This window comes from Herpailurus yagouaroundi, unplaced genomic scaffold (genome assembly GCF_014898765.1).
Source record: "Herpailurus yagouaroundi ecotype Mexico unplaced genomic scaffold, PumYag 166, whole genome shotgun sequence".
In the NCBI taxonomy this organism is placed as follows: domain Eukaryota; kingdom Metazoa; phylum Chordata; class Mammalia; order Carnivora; family Felidae; genus Herpailurus; species Herpailurus yagouaroundi.
The window spans coordinates 11,852,753-11,878,648 of record NW_024412407.1 but is presented as its reverse complement, the minus strand read 5'-3'; the positions used below and the strand labels follow the sequence as shown (position 1 = coordinate 11,878,648).

Genomic DNA, 25,896 nt, shown 5'->3' with positions numbered 1-25,896 from the left:
GAGAGGGAGACACAGAATCGGAAACAGGCTCCAGGCTCTGAGCCATCAGCCCAGAGCCCGACGCGGGGCTCGAACTCACGGACCGCGAGATCGTGACCTGGCTGAAGTCGGATGCTTAACCGACTGCGCCACCCAGGCGCCCCTAGGGATGATTATTTAAATACATAGAAACTACATCTTTGTTAATTTGTTCTAAACCTTTGCCTATGGATTATTCAGATTTACCACTGATGCTTATACATTAATTAGGCTGTTTGACATTTTGGAATTTTTAAAATTCCATTACTGTGGAAGATTTGCAAGCTTATTATTTTTGTTGGGATATATCTTTTTTTCTGTAGCTCTGACTTTGGGCCCAGTATCCCTTTATTTTCTTGAGATCAGCAGCTGTTATTAAGAATAGATTTATTTTATTTTATTGTATTGTATTTTATTGTATTTTTTATTTTATTTTAATTAAAATTTATTTATTTTGAGAGAGAGAGATGTGCGCACACAGGCAGGGGAGGGGCAGACAGAGAGTGAGAGAGAAAATCCCATGCAAGGGGCGCCTGGGTGGCGCAGTCGGTTAAGTGTCCAACTTCAGCCAGGTCACGATCTCACGGTCCGTGAGTTCGAGCCCCGCGTCGGGCTCTGGGCTGATGGCTCAGAGCCTGGAGCCTGTTTCCGATTCTGTGTCTCCCTCTCTCTCTGCCCCTCCCCCGTTCATGCTCTGTCTCTCTCTGTCCCAAAAATAAATAAATCAACGTTGAGAAAAAAAAAAAAATACTTTAAAAAAAAAAAAAAATCCCATGCAGTCTCAGCACTATCAGCACGGAGCCCGACGCAGGGCTCAAACACACAAATCGTGAGGTCATGACCTGAGCCGAAATCAAGAGTCAGACACCTAATCGACTGAGCCAGCCAGGTGCCCCTAGAATATCATTTTAAAGACTGTCATTCATCAGTGTTTAATCCTTTTTGCAGGCATTTGCTTCTAAGATGACTTAGACGTCTTCTTCTAAGACTTCTGTGCTTACTTCTAAGCATGACTGAAAACGTACAAGATTTATATCTTCTAAGATGACTGAAAATGTACAAGAATTAAAAATACTGTTTTGAGAAGAGTGTATTTGGAAGGTAGACTCCATTATTAAACTTCAGTGTAATGGGAAAAGAGACATGTCTTAAGACCTTTGGCTGTGAATATATTTGGAAGTCGACATGACTCTTTGGATTATTACCGAAATGCCAATAAATTTAAAGGTTTAATTCTACATTTAAAAAGAAGGCTTCTTTGGTGCAGGTTTAGAGTGGTGATGGTAATAGAAATCAGAGCATGTATATTTTAGGTAATAGGGAGGACAAACCCATTCTCTTGGCAGCTGAGTATCATAGCATTTTTTGGTTTGAAAGTGACTGTATTTGTGTTCAGTACTCATACAGTCTTGTATTCATCAACGATATATTTCACATAAATGGTTTGCCAAGCAAGAGGGATCCAGTCTTTGCTCTCTGAGTTTACAGTCTGGTGAGGGGGACAAACCAGACATTCCATAGGAATAGACATTTTAGGTAATGTCTGAAGAGTGAGTAGAAGTTGGTAGAAGGAAGGAAGTGGAGAAGGATTATTCGGATGAGTGTTGTATCATATTAGGAGATCCTGAACTATACTTTAGTATTTTCTTAGAAGATCTTGGACTTTGATCCAATGTATTATTGTGGTGTTAAATTTGATTGTACAATATATTGTTCTTGATTGAGAATCTGTTGATTACTCACGAGAGCTTTGGCTATGAGTTGCCTGGGTGAATCCTAGGAATACAGGTATAACTTTTCTGGCATCACAATGATTGAGATTCTAAAAACAGTAATCAATTAATGATGTTTCCATATCTGTAGGCATTTATAACATCTCTGTTTAGGGACTTAATACATTTTGTCAGCATATATTCAGAATATGTACAGTTAGTATAATGTTTTATTTATATTTTTAAAAGCAAGCCCATGGGGTTTTAGCTGATGTATTAAAAGGAGAGCTCTGTTCAGAAGTTCACTTCCAAATATTCATAGTTAATCTACCTTTACTTGTTACATCTCTAACCTCTTAGAGATGATTGTTTTGAGGAAGCAGAGGTGGCATAAGCTTTCTCTATACCCCTTTATCTAGTTTCTTTTTTTCTGTCATTTTTATTTGGTGTCTGTATCACAAGACCCTTTCTCTTGTGTCCTTTCCATTTTCTCTTTCATACCTTCTTGACCAATAGGGTCTCTGGGAAATCATGTTCTTCCCAACGAAGAGCCCCAAATTTTCATGTCGTTATCCATGATCCAGAAAATAAATCCTTTCCTTAGTATCTGTGTAGCCACCACATCTTCATTTGTTCATATCTTCATTTCTCTTTCACAGCTTCAGCTGCCAAAGGAGATGTGAATGTCCTACCTGTTCTGTGAAGTTTGTTTACTGATAAGACTTTCATGCAGAAGTACCTGTTTTCCTCCTGTATGTTAGGCATTGTACCAAGAATTGAAAGGTTTTAAGACATGGTCCCTAACTTTATCCTCTCTAATGATGATTTTAATATTTTTTCCTAGCAGTGTCCTTTGTTCTTACATGGGTTATCAATAATTAATAATAGTTGGTAGGCTTGGAGGAGTCTAGTTCTTTTCATCATCACTTTCCAGAAGAAGGTACATGTCTCAAGTTTTATTTTGTTCAAGGAGTCATCAGATATTGTTGATGTTCATATCAGCTATTCTATTCAAAGAGTCACCAAATATTGTTAAATCTTATAATGCTTTTAAATGTTTGTTGAAACATTAAGTTGCTTCTCGGTGGGAAGAACTTTTTACCTCATCTGTGGAAACAATGTTCCTCTTCATCTTCTTCCTCCACATTTATTCTTTTACTTACCAGTGCATTGACTTGGATTTCGACTTTCATATTGCCACCTTCAGAATTGTCCTTTCCTAGTTTCTTTCTTCTATCCTAATTTGGAGTTCACTTTATTTAGCATGTTACAGCAAAAGTGTTGAATCTTTTTGCCCTGCTCTCAAGCAGGGAGTTAGGGTCTGCTTAGTAAGATCACCTGTGAGGTAAATTTGAAGTAAAGGCTAAATAGCTGAGGAGTAGCATCCTATTAGTTAGAAGTATAAAGGTATGAGTGAAAGAAGTGGATTTAAGAGACATTTGTATTCATAGTGTTGGTTGGAGCCATGTAAGAGTAGCAAGCAAAAATGAAGTTAGGAGGAATACTCACATTTAGGAAATAATAACCAACAGAGAAGAAAGAGAAATATGTAGTTAGTAATATGTAGGAGGACAAACACAGAAGTACAAAGGCATGAAAACCAAATGGCAATATAGTAAGAAAAACTTGTTTTATTTTTTAGTTTTTTGAAATTTATTTATTCTTTTTTTTTTTTTAATTTTTTTTTCAACGTTTTTATTTATTTTTGGGACAGAGAGAGACAGAGCATGAACGGGGGAGGGGCAGAGAGAGAGGGAAACACAGAATCGGAAACAGGCTCCAGGCTCTGAGCCATCAGCCCAGAGCCCGACGCGGGGCTCGAACTCACGGACCGCGAGATCGTGACCTGGCTGAAGTCGGACACTTAACCGACTGCGCCACCCAGGCGCCCCTATTCACTTTTAATGTTTACTTTTGAGAGAGAGAGAGAGAGAGAGAGAGAGAGAGAGAGAGAGCGAGCGAGCAGGGGAGGGGCAGAGAGGGAGACACGGAATCCAAAGCAAGCTCCAGGCTCCAGCCGTCAATACATGGCCTGACGCAGGGCTGGAATTCACGAACTGCGATAACATAACCTGAGCCTAAGTTGGTTGCTTAACCTACTGAGCCACCAGGTGCCCTTATTTGTTTTTTGGTTTTTTTTTTGAAGTAATCTGTGCCCAATTTGGGGCTCAAACCCACAACCCCAAGATGAAGAGTCCTATGCTCTACTGAGTCCACCAGGTGACTCAAGAAAAACTTGTTTTTAAATCATTAAAATACTATAATAGAATACAAGAGGAGAACACTTTAGTTTTAATATAAACAGATCATTGAAAACTCTTAAGATGAAGAGTGTGAGCATAATAGGGTTTTTTCCCATTATCTCTTGTGTTAAAAAACAAAACTGTGTAAAACTTAGTGGGTTAATACAAGCACTTATTTATGAATCTGCAGTTTGAGCTGGGTTCAGCTGGGTGATTTTATTGGTCTGTTAGGCTATTATTAAACAGCCCAGGGGCGCCTGGGTGGCGCAGTCGGTTAAGCGTCCGACTTCAGCCAGGTCACGATCTCGCGGTCCGTGAGTTCGAGCCCCGCGTTGGGCTCTGGGCTGATGGCTCAGAGCCTGGAGCCTGTTTCCGATTCTGTGTCTCCCTCTCTCTCTGCCCCTCCCCCGTTCATGCTCTGTCTCTCTCTGTCCCAAAAAATAAATAAACGTTGGAAAAAAAAAAAATTTTTATAAAAAAAAAAAAAACAGCCCAAGCTTTTTTTTATGGATAGGAATCTGTAGTTAAATGTGATTACTACAGTGTCTCTGAAATTTGGTATCAAAATCAATAAATCAATAAACACAGCAGCTGTAGTGTGTTGATAGACTGACTCTCCAGGGGAACAGCACGTGATTTGTGGTACTTGCCATGGAGTGAATACTACCATCTCAGGCTACCGATGTGGAGTCACTGAACTTGGAGTTTGGAAGAGATGTGGACAAACCACGATTATCAGCTAATATGAGCCATCCCTAGACTCCAGACACGTCTTGTAAATTGTCAGTGTTCTCATCTCTTGATCTACAAAGAATTTGAAGCAAGTTAATAAAATAAACACATAACAAAAAAGGATTCAGTAAATTGGTGAAGAATATTCTATAGGAGAAACATGTGACAGTAAAAGTCAGAGTAAATGCCACTGTGAAGGTGCTGAACAGTTGTAGTTGAATAAGGATTTAGCTAAAACAAAGAACTGTTCAGTAATAGTGTTCACAGTGTACTTTAGAAAAAAAACCCAACAGATCACCTGCTGAGGAGGAACAAAAATTGTCCTGATGACAGATCAGTTAACACAGGGAGAGGATATTGCATCTTTTAACAACATTCTTGCAGAAGTAGGACGGCAAATGTTGGCATATTTCTTAAAATATATTTTTGAAGTTTATTTATTTTGAGAGAGAATGAGAGAGCACACGTGTGCAGGGCAAAAAGAGGGAGAGAGAATCCCAGGCAGGCTCGACACTGTCAGTGCAGAGCGCAAGTGCGTGGCTTGTACTCACAAACTGAGATCATGACCTGAGCTGAAATCAAGAGTCTTGACACTCAGCTGACTGGGCCATCCAGGCAGCCCCTTAAAATATTTTTTTAATGCAAGGTGCTAACTGTACCAAAACAATTCTCAGAAAAAAATTAAAGTGGCAATTTGAGATCTGTACTAGAAAATTTTGTAATGTTAAGGAGTTTGCATCTTATTGGAAAGATATCTGGGAGCTCTTATTAGCATATTTATGCTATTTAAACTTAATTATGTCTGCATCACTAAGCGATGTGTGGGTAAGGAAGCTAACAAAATATTTACAAGATTGTAAATATGGGGCAATTAGGGGTTCTAGCAAGACAGTAGTTGTGGATTTGTTTATAAAGAAAATCCATATATGAGAAATTTTGTATGAAAAGAAGTAGCAAGATTTAGTAATGGGCTACTTTTGACAGTAAGTCAGAATGACCTTTGCAGATAGTTACTGTAAGCCCAGGTAACTGATATGATACACCATGAAAACTTTGCCAGTATTCTTTTTAATTCCTAGTGGTGATTCATCTTTCTCTCTTGAGTGTGTGTGTGTGTGTGTGTGTGTGTGTGTCATTTTTAACCAATCCTTTGCCAACTTTATGATGATTAGAATAGGTGCTTACAGTGATGAGTAAGACCTGATCCTTGTCTTCAGCTTTAGGTGTCTTATCATATAACCCTTTTCTCATTCTTTTCTGCTCATGCTATCCTTGGTTAGCCTAATCTTAACACTTTGTTATTATACCCAGTTAGCTTCTGATCTTAAAAACAAATTTTCTCCTGTTTGTTCTTACTCTTCAGTGGCTGTTGCTCAGGCAGCCCAATTTGAAGGCAGGGTAGAAAAGAAAGGGTTTAGGGTCACCAGCAAATACTCAGAAGTTCCTGTTCTCATCACTCCTACTTCTGGGTTCTTCTCTTGTCCCTCCTGGGCACAGAGGTGCTGGTGTTAATTCCTCCTTGCCCACCTTTCCCTAGAGTCCATCCGTGCTGGTGCCTCCTACAAACGGCAGAATGAAGGAAATCCAGAAAGAGGTGAGTTTTGAGCTAGATTTTGATTTGGGATTGTGAAGGGGTGGGGGACTTGAATTGAAAGAGGTTACAGAAATGGGAAAAGTGTATAACTGCTCCATTAGTCTTTAGTTGGAACCAGAATTAAAATGTTTTTTAATGTTTATTTATTTTTGAGACACACACACACACACACACACACACACACACACACACCCCACATAGACGTGAGCAGGGGAGGGACAGAGAGAGAGGGAGAAACAGAATCTGAAGCAGGTTCTAGGCTCTGAGCTCACCAGGCGCTGAGCTGTGAGCACAGAGCCCGACATGGGGTTCTCACAAACTATGAGATCATGACCTGAGCTAAAGTCGGACACTTAACTGAGCCACCCAGGTGCCCCCAGAATTTAATAGTAATAGATATAGGTGGTAGGATATGGAGGGAATATGTGAGTTGGTTGTCTGGGCTAGCCATTTCTGGTCAGGAGTACCACCTCAAAGGAGATGGAGATCTGTAGAATAAACAAACCATTGACACATAGGACCTGATAACAGGAGGATCAGAGAATTTCTTTTTACCTTTTCTGTGTTCTTTCTGTTGTAGCATCCTTTTTCTTTATTCTTTGCTTCTTGCCTGTCCCTGCCCTTCATGCAATAGGTATATATGAGTAGATGTGGAGATATGATCTACCACTTGCTCTACCCTTCAGTATTCTTTGCTTCTGCACACTGAAATTGGTTGAAATCTGCTTAAATTAGCCCTTAATGCAGCTATAATCTGGGAAGATCCTAAGACTACATTTGGTACTGTAATTGACATACCTGCAGTGCTGATTTCGTGTTTGTCAGATTTTGCTGAGTAAGAGATTAACAGCTGCTTGTTCCATGTCTAGCTTTGTGTCAGAATTGAGAGCCTATAAATACGCCTTTAGTTAGCATAGTTTGCTTTGCTGATTGGTCAAGCCCTCAACTTCTTTCAAGGAATTGCTTATCTTAATAGAATGGGGAGGTCACTGTATCCTAAGGGTAGAAAAATAATTTATCTTTTCACCTAATTTTTGACTTACTGTTTTCTTAAAGGACTTGAACGAGGTAGGCCCTGGCTATTCAGAAATAAGCTATGATACTTGGAGCTTTTGGTGCAGTGGAATAGACCGACACTGTCACAATATGATGTGGAATTTGCCATATGCAATGGAAATACAGTAGAAAATGACTAAACCGTGTTCTTAATCATTTTGGGATGTAGGAATGGTTGGTATTTTTTGGTTTTTAAGGTCTACAAGAATTTTTGAAATGATTTTATTGTGAAAGCCTCTTAACATCACGAGTTAAAAGATTCTAGGATTAATGTCTTTTATAAGACTGTTGGAGTCTCAGAAGTAGAATACTGTGCCTAGAGCAGGCATTCTCATCCTTGGCACTGTTGACATTTGAGGCTGGATAATTCTTTGTTGGGAGATGTTGTTTTGTGCATTTGTAGGGTGTTCTGGCAACCTCCCCAGCCTCTACTTACTGTGTGCCAATGGCACTCTACCACTGGTGACAGTAAAAAATTACCAGATGTCCCTGGGGAGGTGAGAGAAGTGCCTGCAGTGAAAGGCTTTCCAGGTCTGTAGGACATTGGAAAGAGATGTTATTCACTATTGCCCTTGAGCCTTTAGGCTCTTACTTAGCAATCTTGACCATGGCAGGAAGAGCTTAAGAGACTTTGTGACTGAAGCTGGCTTTGCCTCAGTTTCAAGGTCGTTTTGTCTTTGCTTTTGCTCTTGACTGCTTTCTTGGCCCTAACCCACTGTCTAATCTTGACCAGCTTCCATATCACTCCAAACTTAGTGGCACCTTCTCCTTTTCTCTGCAGTTTAATTTTGTCAGTTTTCTTAGCAATGTAGAGCAGAAAATTTATATTATATTTGACACATACAAATAGTTTAATGAAATGTTTTTGTATCAGTAACAGCTCATCGTTATTTTTATGATTATATTTAACTAAAACAATTTTCTGTGTTGTTGAACTGACTAAAGTAATATTGTTTAAATCTAGTTTCTGGCTTCAGTTTCTATAAAAATGATGATATATATATATATAGCACTACATTAGTGTCTATAGTGACTGAAGATAAAGGGTAATGATTATCTCACACAGATTTATTTTTAACCACTTAACAAATATTTGGGTACTCATTCATACCAGGCATTGGATTGGTGCTCCATATTATAATTTTTCTAGTTTTCATTTTTTAAACTAAACATTTCAGGAAATATCTGCTATATTTCCCTACATACCCCTTGCTTTGAGCTGTCATTTAATTAGCTAGTTCTCTTTGTGGTATTTATATAATAACTACTCTTGAATTTTTATTGTGATAAAAGTTAGCTTTTAGGAACTTGGAGGAGGAAGCATTTATGAGTTTAGTCTTTTGCCATTCTGGAGGTCTTCTCAGTGGTTCTGTGTTGGCTAACTGGCCTTGATATGGCCTGAATTGCCAAATATGATGTCCATTGGTTCTAGGTTATTTGAAATTTCTTATGGTGCACAGCCCTGGAAAGAGATAGGTGGACTTAGGTATTAACAGATTTAACTTAATAATGTAATGAAGACTTCACTACTAAAATGAATTTATGACACCCCCTCTCATTTATTCAATTACAAAGTCACTCTAATTGAAAACAAATGAGCTAGAAAATTGCATTTTATGTTTTCTTAAACAGGTAAAGAGAGACCTGTTCAGTCTTTAAAAACATCAAGAGACACTTCACCCTCAAGTTCTTCAGCAGTTCCTTCATCAAAGGTTTGTTATATTTTAAAAATCAGTTTAAAGAGGAATTACAAAGTAAACGAGATGGACTGTCTGGTACAGGTGCTTTTATTCTTTACTGTCAAACCTAATGAGGATAATTTGCTGCATTTAAATATTTGAATCTTAAGTAACCACAACTTGAAGATAGCTATCAAAATAAATGAGCAGTTTTCTCAAAGACTTTTTTTCCACAGATTATGCTAAAATTGGTACTTCAGCCATTGCGCATATTGACCATAACAAGATGGGGATGAATATTCACATAGGGCATATTTGATGGGACTGTGCTTTTATTTTGGGAGACATGAGTAAGGCAGAGACCTAACATTTATTGTATAACTACTTGATTCTAGTTATATTTTAATATATATATTTTTTGTATGCATACAGAAATCCCATGGTATAAGTAGTTCCATTTTATAGAAAAGGCTCAGAAGTTAAATAATTTTCTCAAATTATTTCACTGGTTCTTTGAAACATTTCAAGAATACTAATCCTTCCCAAACTCTTCTAAAAAATAGAAGAGGAGGTAATACTTCTAGGCTCATTTTGAGGCCAGCATTACCTTTCTACCAAAACCAGACAAGAACAGTACGAGAAAAGAAAATTATAGGCCAGTATCTCTGAGAATGTACATGTGGAAATCTTCAACTAAAATACTGCCAAACCAAATTCAACAGCACATTAAAAGTAGCGTACACCATGATCATATGGGATTTATTCCAGGGATACAAGGATGATGAATTACCCACAAATCAAGCAGTGTGATATATTGCATCAGCAAAATGAAGGATAAAATATATGATCATCTCAATAAATGCAAAAAAATAGCATTTGACAAAATTCAACATCCATTCATGATAAAACCTCTGAACAAACTGGGTGTGGAGGAATAGAACCTCAACATAATAAAGGCCTGATATCGCAAGCCAGAGCGAACATCATACTCTGTGGTGAAAAGCTGAAAGCTTTTCCTTGAGATCAAGAACAAGACAATTGGCCCACTATTGCCACTTCTAATCAACATATGACTGGAAATCCTACCCATAACAGTTAGGTAAGAAAAAGATATTAAAAAACATCCAAATTGGGAAGGGAGAAGTAAGACTTTTTTTGTTTTGCAGGTGACATTATATATGGAAAACTCTTAAAGACTCCACCAAAAAGCTGTTAGAACTAATACATAAATTCGGTAAAGTTGCAGGATACAAAATCAATATGCAAAAGTTGCATTTCTATACACCAGTTATAAACTATAAAAAAGAGAAGATAAGAAAATATTCCCAGAGCACCTGGGTGGCTCAGTCAGTTAAGCGCCCAAGTTTGGCCTAGGTCATGATCTCGCGATTCGTGAGTTTGAGCCCCACGTAGGGCTCTGTGCTGACAGCTCAGAGCCTGGAGCCTACCTCAGATTCTGTGTCTCCCTCTCTTTCTGCTCCTCCCCTGCTTATCCTCTGTCTCTTTCTGTCTATTAAAAATAAATAAATGTTAAAAAAAAAAAAAGAAACAAAATAGTCCCATTTACAGTAGCATCAAAAATAATAAAGTACTTAGGAATAAATTTAGCCAAGGAGGTGAAATACCTTTACACTGAAAACAGTAAAACAGTGATGAAAAAAGTTGAAGAGTCGGATGCTTAACCCACTGAGCCACCCAGGTGCCCCTTTAGCTTAGAATTTTTATATCTTAGTCTGTAGCATAGGCCTGTAAACAGTATTGTGGGAATCAGGTGATCCAAAAAAAACCGATTTATTTTCTTCATTTTTATATTGACCTCATGAACTGATTGATCTTCTTCAAATGTTTTACTATAACTGATTTGTAACAGTGAATATGGAAACAAACAAAGAAAAAACTGAAGTACGAAGCACTAGTTATAGGTACTCTCAGGTCTGTTACTTCTCTTGATTCTCACAACTACTTTGTAAAACTGAATATTAATTATACCTGTTTTGTAAATGTGGAAACCAAGGCTTCGCAGTGTCATTAATTATGCATATAAAATCATTTATCTAGCAAGTGATGAAGCTGGCATTCAAATCCTGTAACTCTAAATTCCATACATTGTTTAATATTGTATATGGTTGAATAAGGGAAGCAGTGGAAATATCAAAAAATGAAATTTAAGTGTATAAATTTTGTGTAAAGAGTATGATTTATGTAAATTATTATAAATTATGAAAATAGCATGTCTGACTTTTCTACTGCATTAATTAGGAATTCACCTTGATGACATTTTGGCATTATTTATTTCATTGAATATAATAAAGATACAAAATTTAAATCAGTATGATGTCCTGTATATTTCAAATACTATTAGTATATTAATTTTTTTTGTTCTTTAAGATGAATTTTTAAAGCTCTATGTAAATGAAATTAGAAGTCAGATCTATTCTGTATGTCCAAAAGGAATTGCTACTTAGAGAAATTCTATGTTGAATATTTTGAAAAAGCAAATAAAAGATGTACTTGTTCTCTATATACATTTGGAGGCTTACATAATTATAAGTTAAGTGGGATGTACTTCTTGATGTATTTGAAGTTTAAATGCTTTTGAGGATTGTAATAGAACTGTGCTTCTGTTTTTATTAGGTATTAGACAAACCCAGTCGGCTAACCGAAAAGGAACTTGCTGAGGCTGCAAGCAAGTGGGCTGCTGAAAAGCTGGAAAAGGCAGATGAGAGTAACTTACCTGAAATTTCTGAGTATGAGGTAAGGCATAATGTCCCCTTTAGGTTTCACATAAAGAGTTTTGTCTGGATTTTAAATTATGGGTGGGAAATATTTGGTTTGTTCTAGTTCTGCAAAACACATATGGGGAAAACATACTCATGAATTATTAACGTGTACCACACAGAGTAATAGTATGATTATGAATGACTCTGTGTTCAGTAATTGTACTATACCTGAATTTCTCTGGTAGTTTAGAAGTGAGAAAATAGTATAAATATGGAATATAAGGAGAATGCATTATATATAAGCTTCTTTTATTTTTATTTATTTATTTATTTATTTTATTAAAAGTATCTCTCGAAATCATGCTAAGCCACTAGTCATAACCAGTGAATTCAGAGCAAAAATCTGTTTAGACCTTAGATCTTGGACTGTATTTATATTACATGCTATTTCTCTGCAAATTATCTCATAAATGTCTCAAGAAATGGAATTATTCATTGTTGGGTTACCTATGACCTTTGGTGAGTTTTGAGTACCAAAAGATGAGAGCATTTTTGGGTCCAAAGAATACTATTCATGAATCTTTGCATTAAAATATTTGAAAATGAACTCAAACTTCTCTGTATAACTTGTAACCTCTCTAATAGGGAAATGTAGATGTTTCATTGGCAAAGTTAAGCTTTTCAATTCAAATGTTGGTCTAAGATTATTTTGGCATGATATGCAGAAAATATAAAAATCTCTGTACCATGACCAATTACATAGATTTGAAAATTTCTGGCTTTTCAATAAATTTTAAGATACCCTTATTAGAAAGTTCTTTGATAAAATGGATCAAGCAATGGAATTTGATATAAAACTCATATACCTACGTAAATCTTTGTATACCTACAAACATTGTTTCCAGAGTAATAATGTACACTGCTCATAGAAAGTACAAATCAGTATAGTCTCTATCAGTGCTTACACAAATAAAGCCTTTCATTTTTAAAATGCTGATTTGTCATTTAGATATCAATTGTTCTTAAGTAGGTCAAGGTTTCCTTGTTATTGTACCTATTAAAGTAGATATTTATGTGTCTTTTTTTTTTTTTTTTTGAGTGAGAGAATGCATGCATGAGAGTGTGCAGGGGAGAGGCAGAGGCAGAGGGAGAGAGAGAATCATAAGCAGGTTCCATGTCCAGCTCAGAGCCTGACATCTGGCTCTATCTCAGGACCGTGAGATCACAACTTGAGCCAAAATCAACAGTCAGACACGTACCCAACTGAGCCATCCAGGCACTCCTATACGTATTCTTGAGTAAATACGTATCAACATGATCTAGCTGTTCCTTTTTGGCACCTTTTCAGCACTATTTTAAAGCATGAACGATAAAGTAATTTAACAGGGCCATTTTGTTTATATTCTTTAATAATTACAATAGTGCAATAGTGGGTTTTATATTGATCTATATACTCAAAATTGCTATTTTAGAGAACTGGTAATTTTTCTCAGGATTTTAAAACTTCCAAAAATTCTGTTTTCTTGTTTGTTTAATACCCTTCAATTAGCAAGGCTTTATTAAGATATATTCATCACCCCCATCACTTTTTTTTTTTTTTTTTTTTTTTAAGAGAGAGAGAGAGAAAGAGCACCAGCAGAGGAGAGGAGGAGAGGGTTGGGCTTGTTGGGGAGAGAGAGAGAATCCCAAGCAGGGTCTGTGCTCAGCACGGAGCCTGATGCAGGGCTGGGTCCCCTGACCCTGGGACCGTGGCCTGAACTGAAATTAAGAGTTGGAAGCTCGGGGCGCCTGGGTGGCGCAGTCAGTTAAGCGTCCGACTTCAGCCAGGTCACGATCTCGCGGTCTGTGAGTTCGAGCCCTGTGTCGGGCTCTGGGCTGATGGCTCAGAGCCTGGAGCCTGTTTCCGATTCTGTGTCTCCCTCTCTCTCTGCCCCTCCCCCATTCATATTCATATTCATATTCATTATGGTCCATGTACTTCAGAAACATTGTGTAGATTTATTTTTATGACTAAGGACATATTAAATATTTAGCTTTCCAGTTTATCTTCTCTTGCTGCTGTGAATATAGTTTTAAACAATTTGGGAGACCATGTAATTTACCAGAAGTTCAGTGAAATTGAAGATACATTCAGTGATATGCTTAACCACTCAGGAATGTTGTAATTCAATCTGCTGTTCAGCTTTATACTTTTACCTTTTGGGCTCTAATAGAGATTTCCTGAAGTATTTGATAGAATAGTAATTCTAAAGAGTCTTAATGATCTGAGGGGAAGAAAATACTCTATTAGCCAGTATGTTTGGGAAATGCTAGATTTGAAAGAGGTATGTTAGGGGTGTCTGGGTGGTTCAGTCAGTTAAGCATCTGACTCTTGATTTTGGCCTAGGTCATGATCTCACGGTTCTTGGCTTTGAGGCCCTTGGGTTTGAGCCCTAAGTCAGACTCAGCACTGTAGGTGCAGAGCCTGCTTGGGATTCTCTCTGTCCCTCTCTCACTCTCCCCCTCCCTCTCTTGCACTCTTTCACTCTCTCTCAAAATAAATAAACTTTAAAAAAAAAAAAAGGTTACTTTGATATTGCAACACTTTTCAGGGATTTTAATATGTTAATATGCTCATCGGTGGTGTGTGAAAGGAAGATGGATAATAAAATTCCCATAATTTAGCAGACTTGACTATGAAATTTTTCACAGTACATATTTTAGGATTAGTATTTTAAGTTACATATTTTCAGAAAATAATACCATACTGGCTTTCTCATAGCTTATTTAAATTTGCTAAGTATTCATTCTGCATCTACTTATGTCAAACACTGCATTAGAGACACCATCCTAGCTGTCTAGGAGCTTACAGTCAAGTTTTGTAGAGACATAATTTACGATCCTCAAACAAATGGCCATCGGAGTTTAGCTTTTGGCTATCAGAATGAAAAGCAAATTACTTGGGGCTCTTAGAATGTCCCAGTAGAACAGTTGCTTCTTCCTATAGAAGAAAATTTTGACATTTTTCTTACTTAAATGTGAAAATATGATTTATGTTTTTCCACATGTAAAGTGTCATTTTCTACTTCAGTATCTGCTTACTTTCTCCATTGTAGAATACCTATCTTTAATAGCCCTCTTTCAAATTCATATTAATTCAGTGGAATCAGTAGTGTTTGAGATAAGAATCAAGGTCTTTCTTTCCCTTCCTGTTTTAAAATTTATGCTGCTTTTGTGGTCATGGATGCCCTTATTAAAGGTCACTATTGCCCTTATTAAAAATATTGTTTGTACTTGTTAAATATACACTGAATGTATCTCAAGCACTTGTCTTGTTTTCCCTCTACAGTACCTTGAAAAATACATATATAATTATATATAATTTGTTAATAAGCCCTTTTAGTGTCAATTTATTTTTTCTTCTTGTTTTCTAAAAACGTCGGTCTGCTCTGATGTGCTTTCTATGCTCATCAATTTATATTTTTTTGTGTAGGCCTAGAATTATGATAAAGCCTGAAATTTCTATCTTCAGTGTGTTTTAAACTTCAACAGGTTTTTTTGTTTTTTTTGTTTTTTTGCATTAACTTAACTAAAATGGAATCTAGTGGCAGATTTTGATCTTGGGTTTTAGTCAGAACACTGGTTGTATAAGTAATCCAATTTCCTTAACATCATTCAACTCTTATTGTTAACTTGGTGTTAGAAACCTGATACTGATACTGGGATTTCTATCTTAAATACATAAAAATTTATCATCTTAACCATTGTTAAGGGTATAGCTCAGTGGTATTAAATACATTAGTATTATTGTATAGCCATCCACCGTTCATCCTCCTAACTCTTTTCACCTTGTAAAAGTAAAACTATACCCATTAAATGATAACTCCCTAAAACAATTTATTCTCCCAACCCCTGGCAACCACCATTATGTTTTCTGTCATTAAGATTTTGACTACTCTAAGTATCTCATAGAAGTGGTTCATACAGTATTTGTCTTTTGTGATTGGCTATTTCATTTAGCATAATGTCTTCAAGGGTCATTTGTGTTATAGCATATTACAGAATTTCTTTCCTTATTAAGGCTGAACAATATTCCATTGTGTATATGTACCACATTTTGCTTATCCATTTATCTGTCAATAGATAACGTGGGTTGTTTCTACATTTTAGCTTTGTGAATAATGCTGCTATGAGCATGGGTGTACACCTATCTTCAAGACCCTGCTTTTAGTTATTTTGGATAGGTATTCAGAAGTGGAATTGCTGTATCATATGGTAATTGTATTTTTAATTTTTGAGGAACTGCCATATTGTTTTCCACAGTGACTATACCATTTTACATTCCCACCAACAGTGCACAAGGGTTCCAATTTATCTACATCCTCACTATCAGTTGTAGTTTTCTGGGGTTTTTTTGTCTGTTTGTTTGTTTTTTGCTAGTAGTCACCCTAATGGATATGAGGTGGTATCTCATTGTAGTTTTGATTTACATTTCCCTAATGATTAGTGATGTTGAGCATTTTTCTTGTACTTAGTGGCCATTCATATATCTCCTTAGAATAAATGTAAATTCAAGTTCATTGTTCATTTTTTAGTTATTTGTTTCATTGTTGTTGAGTTTTAGAAGTTCTCTATAAATTCTAGATATTAATCCCCCTTATCAGATACATGATTTACAGATATTTCTCCCATTCTGTGGGTAACTTTTTTACTCTGTTGATAGTGTTATTTAATAAGCAAAATTTTACATTTTTCAATAAGTCCAAGTTTTTTCTCTTTCTTTCTCTCTCTCTCTCTCTCTCTCTCTCTGTTTGGTTACCTGTGCCTTTGGTGTCATGTAGAAGAAATCATTGGCAAAGCTAAAGTCATGAAGCTTTTGTCCTATGTTTTCTTCTAAGAGTTTTATTGTTTTCGGTCCTACATTTAGGTCCTTGATCCATTGTGAGTTAATTTTTGTAGATGGTGTTAGGTAAGGATCCAGCTTCATTCTTTTGCATATGGATATCCAGTATTCCCAGTTTCACTTGTTGAAAAGACTGTATTTTTCCCATTGAATGGTCTTGGTATCTTTGTTAAAAATCATTTGACGTATGTAAGAAGACTTATTTCTGGACTCTCTGTTCTATATATATCTGTCTGTATGCCAGTATTACACTGATTTGATTAATGGACCTTGGTAGTAAGTTTTGAAATAGGAAGTATAGGTCTTCTACTTTTGCTCTTTTTTTTTTTTTCAGGGTTTATTTTGCTTATCTAGAGTCCCATGAGATTCCTTACAAATTTTTGTAGAGTTGGGTTTTTTTGTTTTGTTTTGTTTTAATTTCTGCAGAAAATCCCATTGGGATTTTGGTAGGGATTGCCTTGAATCTGTACATTGCTTTGGATGGTATTGACATTTTAACAATACTGTCTTTCATTGTGTGAACGTGGGATGTGTTTCCATTTATTTATGTCTTCTTTCAGCAGTGTTTTTGTTGTTTGCATTATACAAGTTTTTCATCTCCTTGGTTAATTCTTAAGTTGTTTTTGTTTGTTTGTTTGTTTGTTTTATTTTATTTTAGTTTAGTTTTTTGAGAGAGAGAGCAGGGGAGGGGCAGAGAGAGGGAGGGAGAAGGAGAATGCAGGGCTTGAACTCACAAACCATGAGATCATGACCTGAGCCAAAATCAAAAGTTGGATGCTTAACTGACTGAGCCACTCAGGCACCCCAGTTCCTAAGTATTTTATTCTGTTTGATACTATTGTAAATGGAATTGTTTTGTAATTTCCTTTTCAGATAATTCCATTGTTCATCTATAGAAACACAATTTTTGTGTGCTGAGTTTGTACCTTGCTACTTTGCTGAATTCATTTATCAGGGTGTGTGTGCATAATCTTTAGGGTTTTCTACATAAAGGTCATATCTGCAAACAGATCATTTTACTTATTCCTTTCTAATTTGCGTACCTTTCCTTTCTTCTCCTTTCCTACCACCTCCCCCTCCCCTAACTGTTCTGGCTAAAACTCCCAGTACTGTTTTGCATAGAAGTGATGAAAGCAAGCATCCTTGCTTTGTTCATGATTTTAAAGAAAAATCTTTTAGCCTTTCAGTATCAAGTGTGATGTTCGCTGTAGTTTTTTCATATATGACTTTTATTATTTTGAGATGGTTTACTTCTGTTCCTAGTTTGTTGAGTGTTTCATCATGAAAAGGTGTTAAATTTTGTCAGATACTTTTTCTGTATCAATTGAGATGATCACGTAGCTTTTTCCCTTTATTCTGATGATGTGGAGTATTACACTCATTAGTTTTCCTATGTTAAATCATCCCTTGCATTTCAGGCATAAATGCCACTTGGTAATGATGTATATAATCCTTTTAATATGCTGCTGAATTTATGCTACTGAATTCCTTGTGCTAGTGTCTTGTTGAGATATTTTTGCATCAGTGTTCCTAAGGGATATTGGACTGTTTGTTGTTGTAGTGTCTTTGTCTGGCTTTGTATCAGGGTAATGTCCTCATAGAATGAGTTAGGAAGAATTCCTTCCTCTTCAGTTTTGGAAGAGTTTTTAAAGGCTTGGTATTAGTTCTTTATTAATTTATTATTACTATTTTTTTAACATTTAATTTTGAGAGACAGCGAGAGACATATTGTGAGTGGGAGAGGGGTAGAGAGAGTACGGGAGACAGAATCTGAAGCAGGCTTCAGGCTCTAAGCTGTCCGCACAGGGCCTGACCCAGGGCTCAAACCCACAAACCTCGAGATCATGACCTGAGCCAAAGTCAGAAGCTTAACTGACTGAGCTACCCAGGCGCCCAGCTTGGTATTCGTTCTTTATATGTTTAGTAGAACTTACCAGTGAAGCCATAAGGGTCCATGGCTTTTCTTTGTTGGGAGGATTTTGATTACTGATTCAGTTTCCTTACAAGTTACAAGTCTGTTTAGGTTTTATATTTCTTCTTGATTTAGTTTTGGTAGGTTTTGTGTTTCTAGGAATTTTTCCATTTTACCTAGGTTATCCTTTTTGTCAGCATGCACTTGTTCATAGTACTGTCTTAATAATTCTTTTTATTTCTGTAAGATTGGTAGTAATGTTCCCACTTTTATTTCTGATTTTAGTAATTGGAGTCTTCTCTTAGTCCATCTAACTAAAGGTTTTTCAATTTTGTTGATCTTTTTGAAGAACCAACTTTTGGTTTCTTTTTTTTTTTTCTTTTGTTTTCTATCTACTTCATTTATCTCTGCTCTAATCTTTAATATTTCTTTCCTTCTGGTATCTTTTGGTTTAGTTCTGATTTTTCTGTTTTTCTAGTTCCTTAAGTTGTAAAGTTAGGTTGTTGATTTGAATTCATTCTTGTTTAATATAAGTGTTTATAGACATTAATTTCTCCCTTAGCACTGCTTTGCTACTTCTCATAAGTTTTTGTACATGGTATTTTCATTTGTTTCTTAAGCATTTCCTGCTTTCAATATAATTTCTTCTTTGGTCTATTGTTTAAAGGTGTGTTCTTAAATTTCCAAAATTTTGTGCATTTTCCAGTTTACTTTTTAAATCTGTTGATATTTAGTATGTAGCCTAACACATAGTCTATCCTGGCAAATGTCTCCTGCGCCTGAGAAGAATGTATTCTGTTGTTGGGTAGAGTGTTTCTTGTATGTCTGTTAGATCTACTTTGTATATTGTTTTATTTAAGTCCTCTGTTTCACTACCTTATATCTGGTTTTTCTGTCCATTACTGTGACAAGGGTATTGAAGTCTCCAATTATTACTGTATAACTTTTATTTCTCCATTTCTTTCAGTTTTTTGCTTCATATATTTTGATGGTCTATTCTTAGGTCCATAGATGTTTATAGTTGTTATATCTTCTTGCTGTATTGGACCTTTTATTAATATACTCTTGTGTCTTGTAACCTTTTTTTGACATAAAGTCTGTTTTGTCTGATATTAGTATAGCCACACCTACTTTCTTACAGTTATTATTTGTATGGGCTATCTTTTTGTATCCTTTTGCTTTCAACATGTTTCTGTCTTTGAGTCTAAAGTAAATAGACATTATGTAGTTGGATCATGTGTTTTTATCTACTCTGCCAACCTCTGCCCATTGAGCTATTTGTTTTCTGTATGCCCTGTAGCTTTTTTGTCCCTCATTTCCTGCATTCTGGTTTCTTTTGTTTTTAATTGAGTTTTGTTTTGTTCTTTGGTAGGCAGTGAAATTTTTAAGTTCCTTCTTAATTTCCTTTTGTATATATTCTTTTAAAAATATGTAATATTTATTTCCTTCAATATTTCTTTCCTTCTGGTATCTTTGGGTTTAGTTATGATTTTTCTGTTTTTCTAGTTCCTTAAGTTGTAAAGTTAGGTTGAGAGGGAGAGAGAGAATCTAAAGCAGGCTCCATACTCAGCACAGATCCTGATGCAGGACTTGTTCTCACGATTGTGAGATGACCTGAGCCGAAATCAAGAGTCAGATGCTTAACTGGCTGAGCCACCCAGGTGCCCATTGTGTATATCCTGTACCTATTTTCTTTATGATTACCATAAAGATTACATTTGCATCCTAAAGTTATAATACTAATTTGTATTTATATCAGCTTAGGTTCAGTAACATACAAAAATTCTGTTCCTTTCCAGCTCCATCTCCATGCCTTTTGGCTGTTGATATCACAAAATTACATCTTGATTCATTGCATCCCCAAAACGTGAACTAATACTAATAATTGTTTTAAATGCAGTAGTCTCTTAAGTTATCTGGAAAACAAGATTTGGAGTTATAAACCAAGGTTATAGTAGTACTAGCTTTTACACCAATAGTGTCCTTTAAATGTATTAGTCTCTTAAATCATGTGTAGAAAACAAATAAAAAAAAACAATTGCACAGCATTGGTACAGGAATATTAGTTTTTATAATTGTCCAGGTATTTATCTTTATTGAGATCTTTATTTCTCTGAAAGACTTCAAATTACTGCCCAGTGTACATTCATTTCACCTTGGAGGATCCCCTCGAGCATTTCTTGCAGGGCAGATTTAGTCATAAACTCCCTGAACTTTTGTTAATCTGAAAAAGGCTTGATTTCTTACCCTTTTTTCAAGGATAGTTTTACTGGATATAGGAATCTCAGTTGACAGTTTTTCTTTTATTACAGTTGATTCTTGAACAACATGGCTTTGAACTGCACAGGTCCACTTATATGTGGATATTTTTCAATAAGTGTGTTGGAAGACACTTTGGAGATTTGTAACAATTTAAATGTCTATTTTTACTTATTTTTGAGAGAGAGCAAGAGAGAGAGGGGGAGAGGCAGAGAGAGAGGGAGACAGGGAATCCCAAGCAGGCCCTGTGCTGTTGGCACAGAGCCCATTGCAGGGCTCAAACTCATAAACCATGAGAGCATGACCAGAGTTGAAATGAAGAGTCAGATGCTCAATCGACTGAGCAACTCAGGTGCCCCAGGAGATTTGCATCAATTTGGAAAGGCTCACAGACAAACCGTATAGCATAGAAATACAAAAAAAAAAGTTGTTATAAGAATTAGGTATTATAAGAATACAGTATATAATACATATAACTTACAAAATATGTGCTAATTGACAGTTTGTGTTATTAAGGCATCTGATTAACAAGAGGCTATTAGTTGATTTTGGAGAGTCAAAAGTTATAAAAGGATAAAAGGATTTTTGACTGGGTTAGCCCTCCAATCACCATGTTGTTCAGGATCAACTGTACTGTGAATATGGGCCTACTGTAATATTGCCTTCAAAGTTCCTGATGAGAAATCTATTTTTTTTTTACCTTCCATGTATGAGAAAATGATTTTTTTGTTGTATATGATGAGTTTGCTTTTCACTGCTTTCAAGAGTCTCTCTTTTCTTTGTCTTTTGAAAATCTGATTATGATGTATTTTGGTGTGAGTCTTGAGTTCACCTAACTTAGGTTTTGTTAAGCTTCTTTGGATGTTTATATTTAAGTCGTCCATCAGATTTGAAGTTTTTAACCATTATTTATTCAAATATTTTCTGCTACTTTCCTCTTCTAGGACTCCCATAGTGCATATTTTGGTCCACTTGGTGGTGTCCCAACAGATTCCTTAGGCTCTGTTCACCTTTCTTTAATCTTCTTTCATTTTGTTTCTCAGACTCCATAATTTCCATTGCAAGTTCACTGATTCTTCTGCCTACTCAAATCTGCCTTTGAATCCCTGTAAAAAAATTTTCATTTCAGCTGTTGTACTTTATAGCTTTGTGATTTCTTTTAGGTGTCTTTTTAGGTTTTCTGTCTCTTCTTTGGTATTTCTGTTTTGTTCACACATTTTCTTGGCTTTCTTCACAACATTCTTTAGTTCTTTGAGCAATTGGAGACAGTAGTTTTGTTGTGTTGTGTTTTTTTAGATTTTATTTTTAAGTAATCTCTACACCCAACATGGGGATTGAACCTACAGACCTGAGATCAAGAGTTGCATGCTTGGGGTGCCTGGGTGGCTCAGTCAGTTAAGCTGGTTTTGGCTCAGGTCATGGTTTCATGGTTTGTGGATTCAAGCCCCGAATCAGGCTATGTGCTGACAGTGTGGAGCCTGTTTGAGATTCTCTCCCTCCCCCTCTCTGCCCCTCCCCTTCTCCCTCTGTCTCTGTCTCTAAAAATAAATAAATAAACTTAAAAAAAAAAAGAGTTGCATGTTTTATCAACTAAGCCAGCCAGGCTTCCTGAGACCATAGTTTAAAATTTATTTTCTGGTAGACCTATTGTTAGGTCTGTTTCAGAGACAGTTTCTGTTGATTTATTTTTTCCTTCAAATGGGACTTACTTTCTTCTTTCTTTGTATGCCTTGTGATTTTTGAACAGTAGGCATTTGAATCTAATAACCGATAATTCCAGAAATCAGATATTCTCCCCACACCCCTTTCTATTGTTGTGTGGTGTCTGTGTGCTGAGGATGAGGCTAGGTGTCAGTTTAAGGTCCTTTCTGAGTCTTAGAATGTACAGTCGCTTTTTAACTTGCCCCATATAAGCAGGGTTTTTTTTAATGTCCTAATATTAACATCTAACTTTCAAAAGGTGAAGAAGTGAAAAATAAAGGAAAAAGGGTACCGGCAGCTTAATTCACGGGAGTCACTTCAGCCATAATAGGAGGGGTTTGAAACAATAGTAGGAGATATGCGCAATGGCTGGTTTACTCCTTTGTGATCACAAGCCCCAATCAGTGATCAGAGCACAGATTCCTGATGTTTGGAAAATGGGGTCCTTTTTGCCCAACCTCAGGTACCTACCCGCCAAGTGGCTGAGGGTTGTGATAGATAGCTGCTATTGTGGCAAGAACTGAAATTAACCTCAGTTTTCCATGTATTCCTCTGGAAGTTGCAAACCTTCAGGAGAATCCAGAGTTCCAGAATAGTTACATCAGACAACGTTTTCCAGTGCATTTGTTGTTTATGTTAGGAGACAGATTTCTGATGCTTTCTATTGTGGCATCTCCCTGATTTTCACTGCTTTCTTCCTTAAGTGATTGGTATATTTTCAGTTGAAATCTCTTAAAATATATAACTTAGACTTGTGAAAACCAGGTTTTAAAAAAAGTAGATTATACATGTCCATGTCAGAAATTCAAATGTCACAAAAATGTGTAGCATCTCCCTTCCATCCTACTCCTTACTTCTAAGTTATTCCTATTGAGCCAACCACCACCCGCCCCCCCCCTTTTTTTTTTTACATTTTCCCCCCATAGATAGCATCCTTCCAGAGATCATTTGTGTGTGTATGTGTGTATATATGTACATATATATATATATGCATAAACGTACATATACACATACTTCCTCTCTCTCTTTTTTTACACAGTTGGCAGTATATTGATAGGAAATGAACGACCTCCAGAATGTTCCAGGAGAAAAATCAGAGTACATGATACAACAATTATAGGCTGTTATTCTTTTAGATGATTTCTTAATATCCCATAGTTCTACATACTGGATAATTTATTTGTCCTAATGATGGACCTGTAGGTTGTTTTCAGTCATTTGCTATCAGTGGCAGCCATATGTTAGTATCTGTTGCTCATGTCTGTATCTGTAGATTAAGTTTCTAGAGGTGAAGTTGCTGGGTGAAAGGCGCATGTACTAAATTGCAATGCATGCTGCCAGATTACTGTGTAAAGAAGTTGTGGCAGTATACACTCCCAATACACTAGGAGTTGATGTGCTTTTCCTAGTGAAAATTACCACTCATTAGTATATATCTTGTGACTTCACTAAACCTACTGCTTTTTGCCACTACTTAATTTTTTAAAATTCAGTTTTTGAAATAAGTTCTATTTCTTTTTTTCCCTCTCATTTCCCACCTACTTAACATATGCGGCAGTAGAGTATATGAGCTCAAACTTTACAGTTTACTCTAAGTCATTGCTTACTGCAAGTTACATGGAGGCAAGAACTTTGCTCTGTTGTGTTCATTGATGTATCCACTGTTCCTGGAACAGTGTTTGGTATTTGTCATACAGTAATTTTTTTTTTTAATTTTCTAAAAAAAGTTTTATTTTAATTCCAGTTAGTTAACTTACAGTGTTATTTTACTTGCAGGTGTACAATATAGTGATTCAACATTTTCATACATCATTTGGTGTTTATCATGACAAGTGTGCTCCTTAATCCCCATCACCTATTTAACCCATCCCCCCACCCACCTTCCCTCCGGTAACCATCAGTTTGTTTGTTCTCTATAGTTAACAGTCTGTTTCTTTCTTTCTTTCTTTCTTTCTTTCTTTCTTTCTTTCTTTCTTTCTTTCTTTCTTTCTTTCTTTTTCTTTCTTTCTGTCACTTTCCCTTTTTTCCCCCTTTGCCCATTTGTTTTGTTTCTTAAATTCTACATATGAGTGAAATAATAGGGTATTTGTTTTTCTCTGACTTCCTTAATTTAGCATTATACTGTCTAGCTCCATCCATGTTGTTGCATATGGCAAGATTTCATTCTTCTTTATGGCTGAATAATACTCCATTGCACATATGTACCCCATCTTCTATATCCATTCATCAGTACATGGACGCTTGGGCTGCTTCCGTATCTTAGCTATTGTAAATAATGCTACTATAAACATAGGGGTACATGTATCCCTTTGAATTAGCACTTTTGTAAATACCGAGTAGTGCATACCTCCATACTGTTTTCCACAGTGGCTGTACCAGTTTGTATTCCAATAGTAGATGAGTGTTCCTTTTGCTCCACATCCCTGCCAACACCTGTTGTTTCTTGTGTCGTTGATTTTAGCCATTCTGACAGGGGTAAGATGATACTGCATTGTAGTTTTGATTTGCATTTTCTTTATAATGAATGATGTTGAAGATCTTTCCATGTGTCTGTTGGCCATCTGGATGTCTTCCTTGGAGAAACATCTGTTCCTGCCTTCTGCCCATTTTTAATTGGATTATTTGTTTTTATAATGTGTTGAGTTATATCAATTCTTTATGTATTTTGGATAGTAACCCTTTATCAGATATGTTATTTGCAAATATATTCTCCCATTCAGTAGTTTGCCTTTTAGTTTTTTTTTAAATTTTTTTTTTAATGTTTAGTTTTGAGAGAGAGAGAGCGAGCGAGCGGGGGAGGGACAGAGAAAGGGAGAGACACAGAATCTGAAGCAGGTTCCAGGCTCTGAGCTGTCAGCACAGAGCCCGACACAGGGCTGGAACCCACGAACCGTGAAATCTTAACTCAAGCCAAGGATGGACACTTCACTGACTGAGCCATCCAGGTGCCCCTGCCTTTTTGTTTTGTTGATTGTTTCCTTTGCTGTGTAGAAGCTTTTTATTTTGATATATTCCCAGTAGTTTATTTTTGCATTTTGAAGTTATTTTTGTGTATGGTTTAAGAAAGAGTTCAGTTTCATTCTCTTGCATGTCACTGTCTACTTTCCCTACCACCATTTGTTGAAGAGACTGTCTTTTTCCCATTGGATATTCTTTCCTGCTTTGTTGAAGATTAATTGATCATATTTATTTTTCTAGGTTTTCTGTTCCATTGATCTATACGTCTGTTTTTGTAACAGTACCATACTATTTTGATTACAGTAATACAACTTGAAATCTGGAATTGAGATACCTCCAGCTTTGTTTTTCTTAAAATTTTAAGAGTGCTTTGGCTATTTGGATCTTTTCTTTTCTTTTCTTTTCTTTTCTTTTCTTTTCTTTTCTTTTC

At 36.2% G+C, this 25,896-nt stretch overlaps 1 protein-coding gene across 7 annotated transcripts in view; it reads left to right on the top strand.

The window, feature by feature from the left end:
* Nucleotides 1-25,896, top strand: part of PPHLN1 (periphilin 1) — a 151,583-nt gene that overhangs the window by 64,333 nt on the left and 61,354 nt on the right. For 5 of the 7 annotated variants that reach the window (XM_040488409.1, XM_040488405.1, XM_040488408.1 and 2 more), the window contains 3 exons: nt 6,243-6,299; nt 8,988-9,067; nt 11,669-11,788. In XM_040488409.1, the coding sequence (XP_040344343.1) occupies nt 6,243-6,299; nt 8,988-9,067; nt 11,669-11,788 (257 nt within the window). The remainder of the gene's footprint in view (nt 1-6,242; nt 6,300-8,987; nt 9,068-11,668; nt 11,789-25,896) is intronic. The other 2 variants (XM_040488410.1, XM_040488407.1) reach the window with 1 other exon arrangement.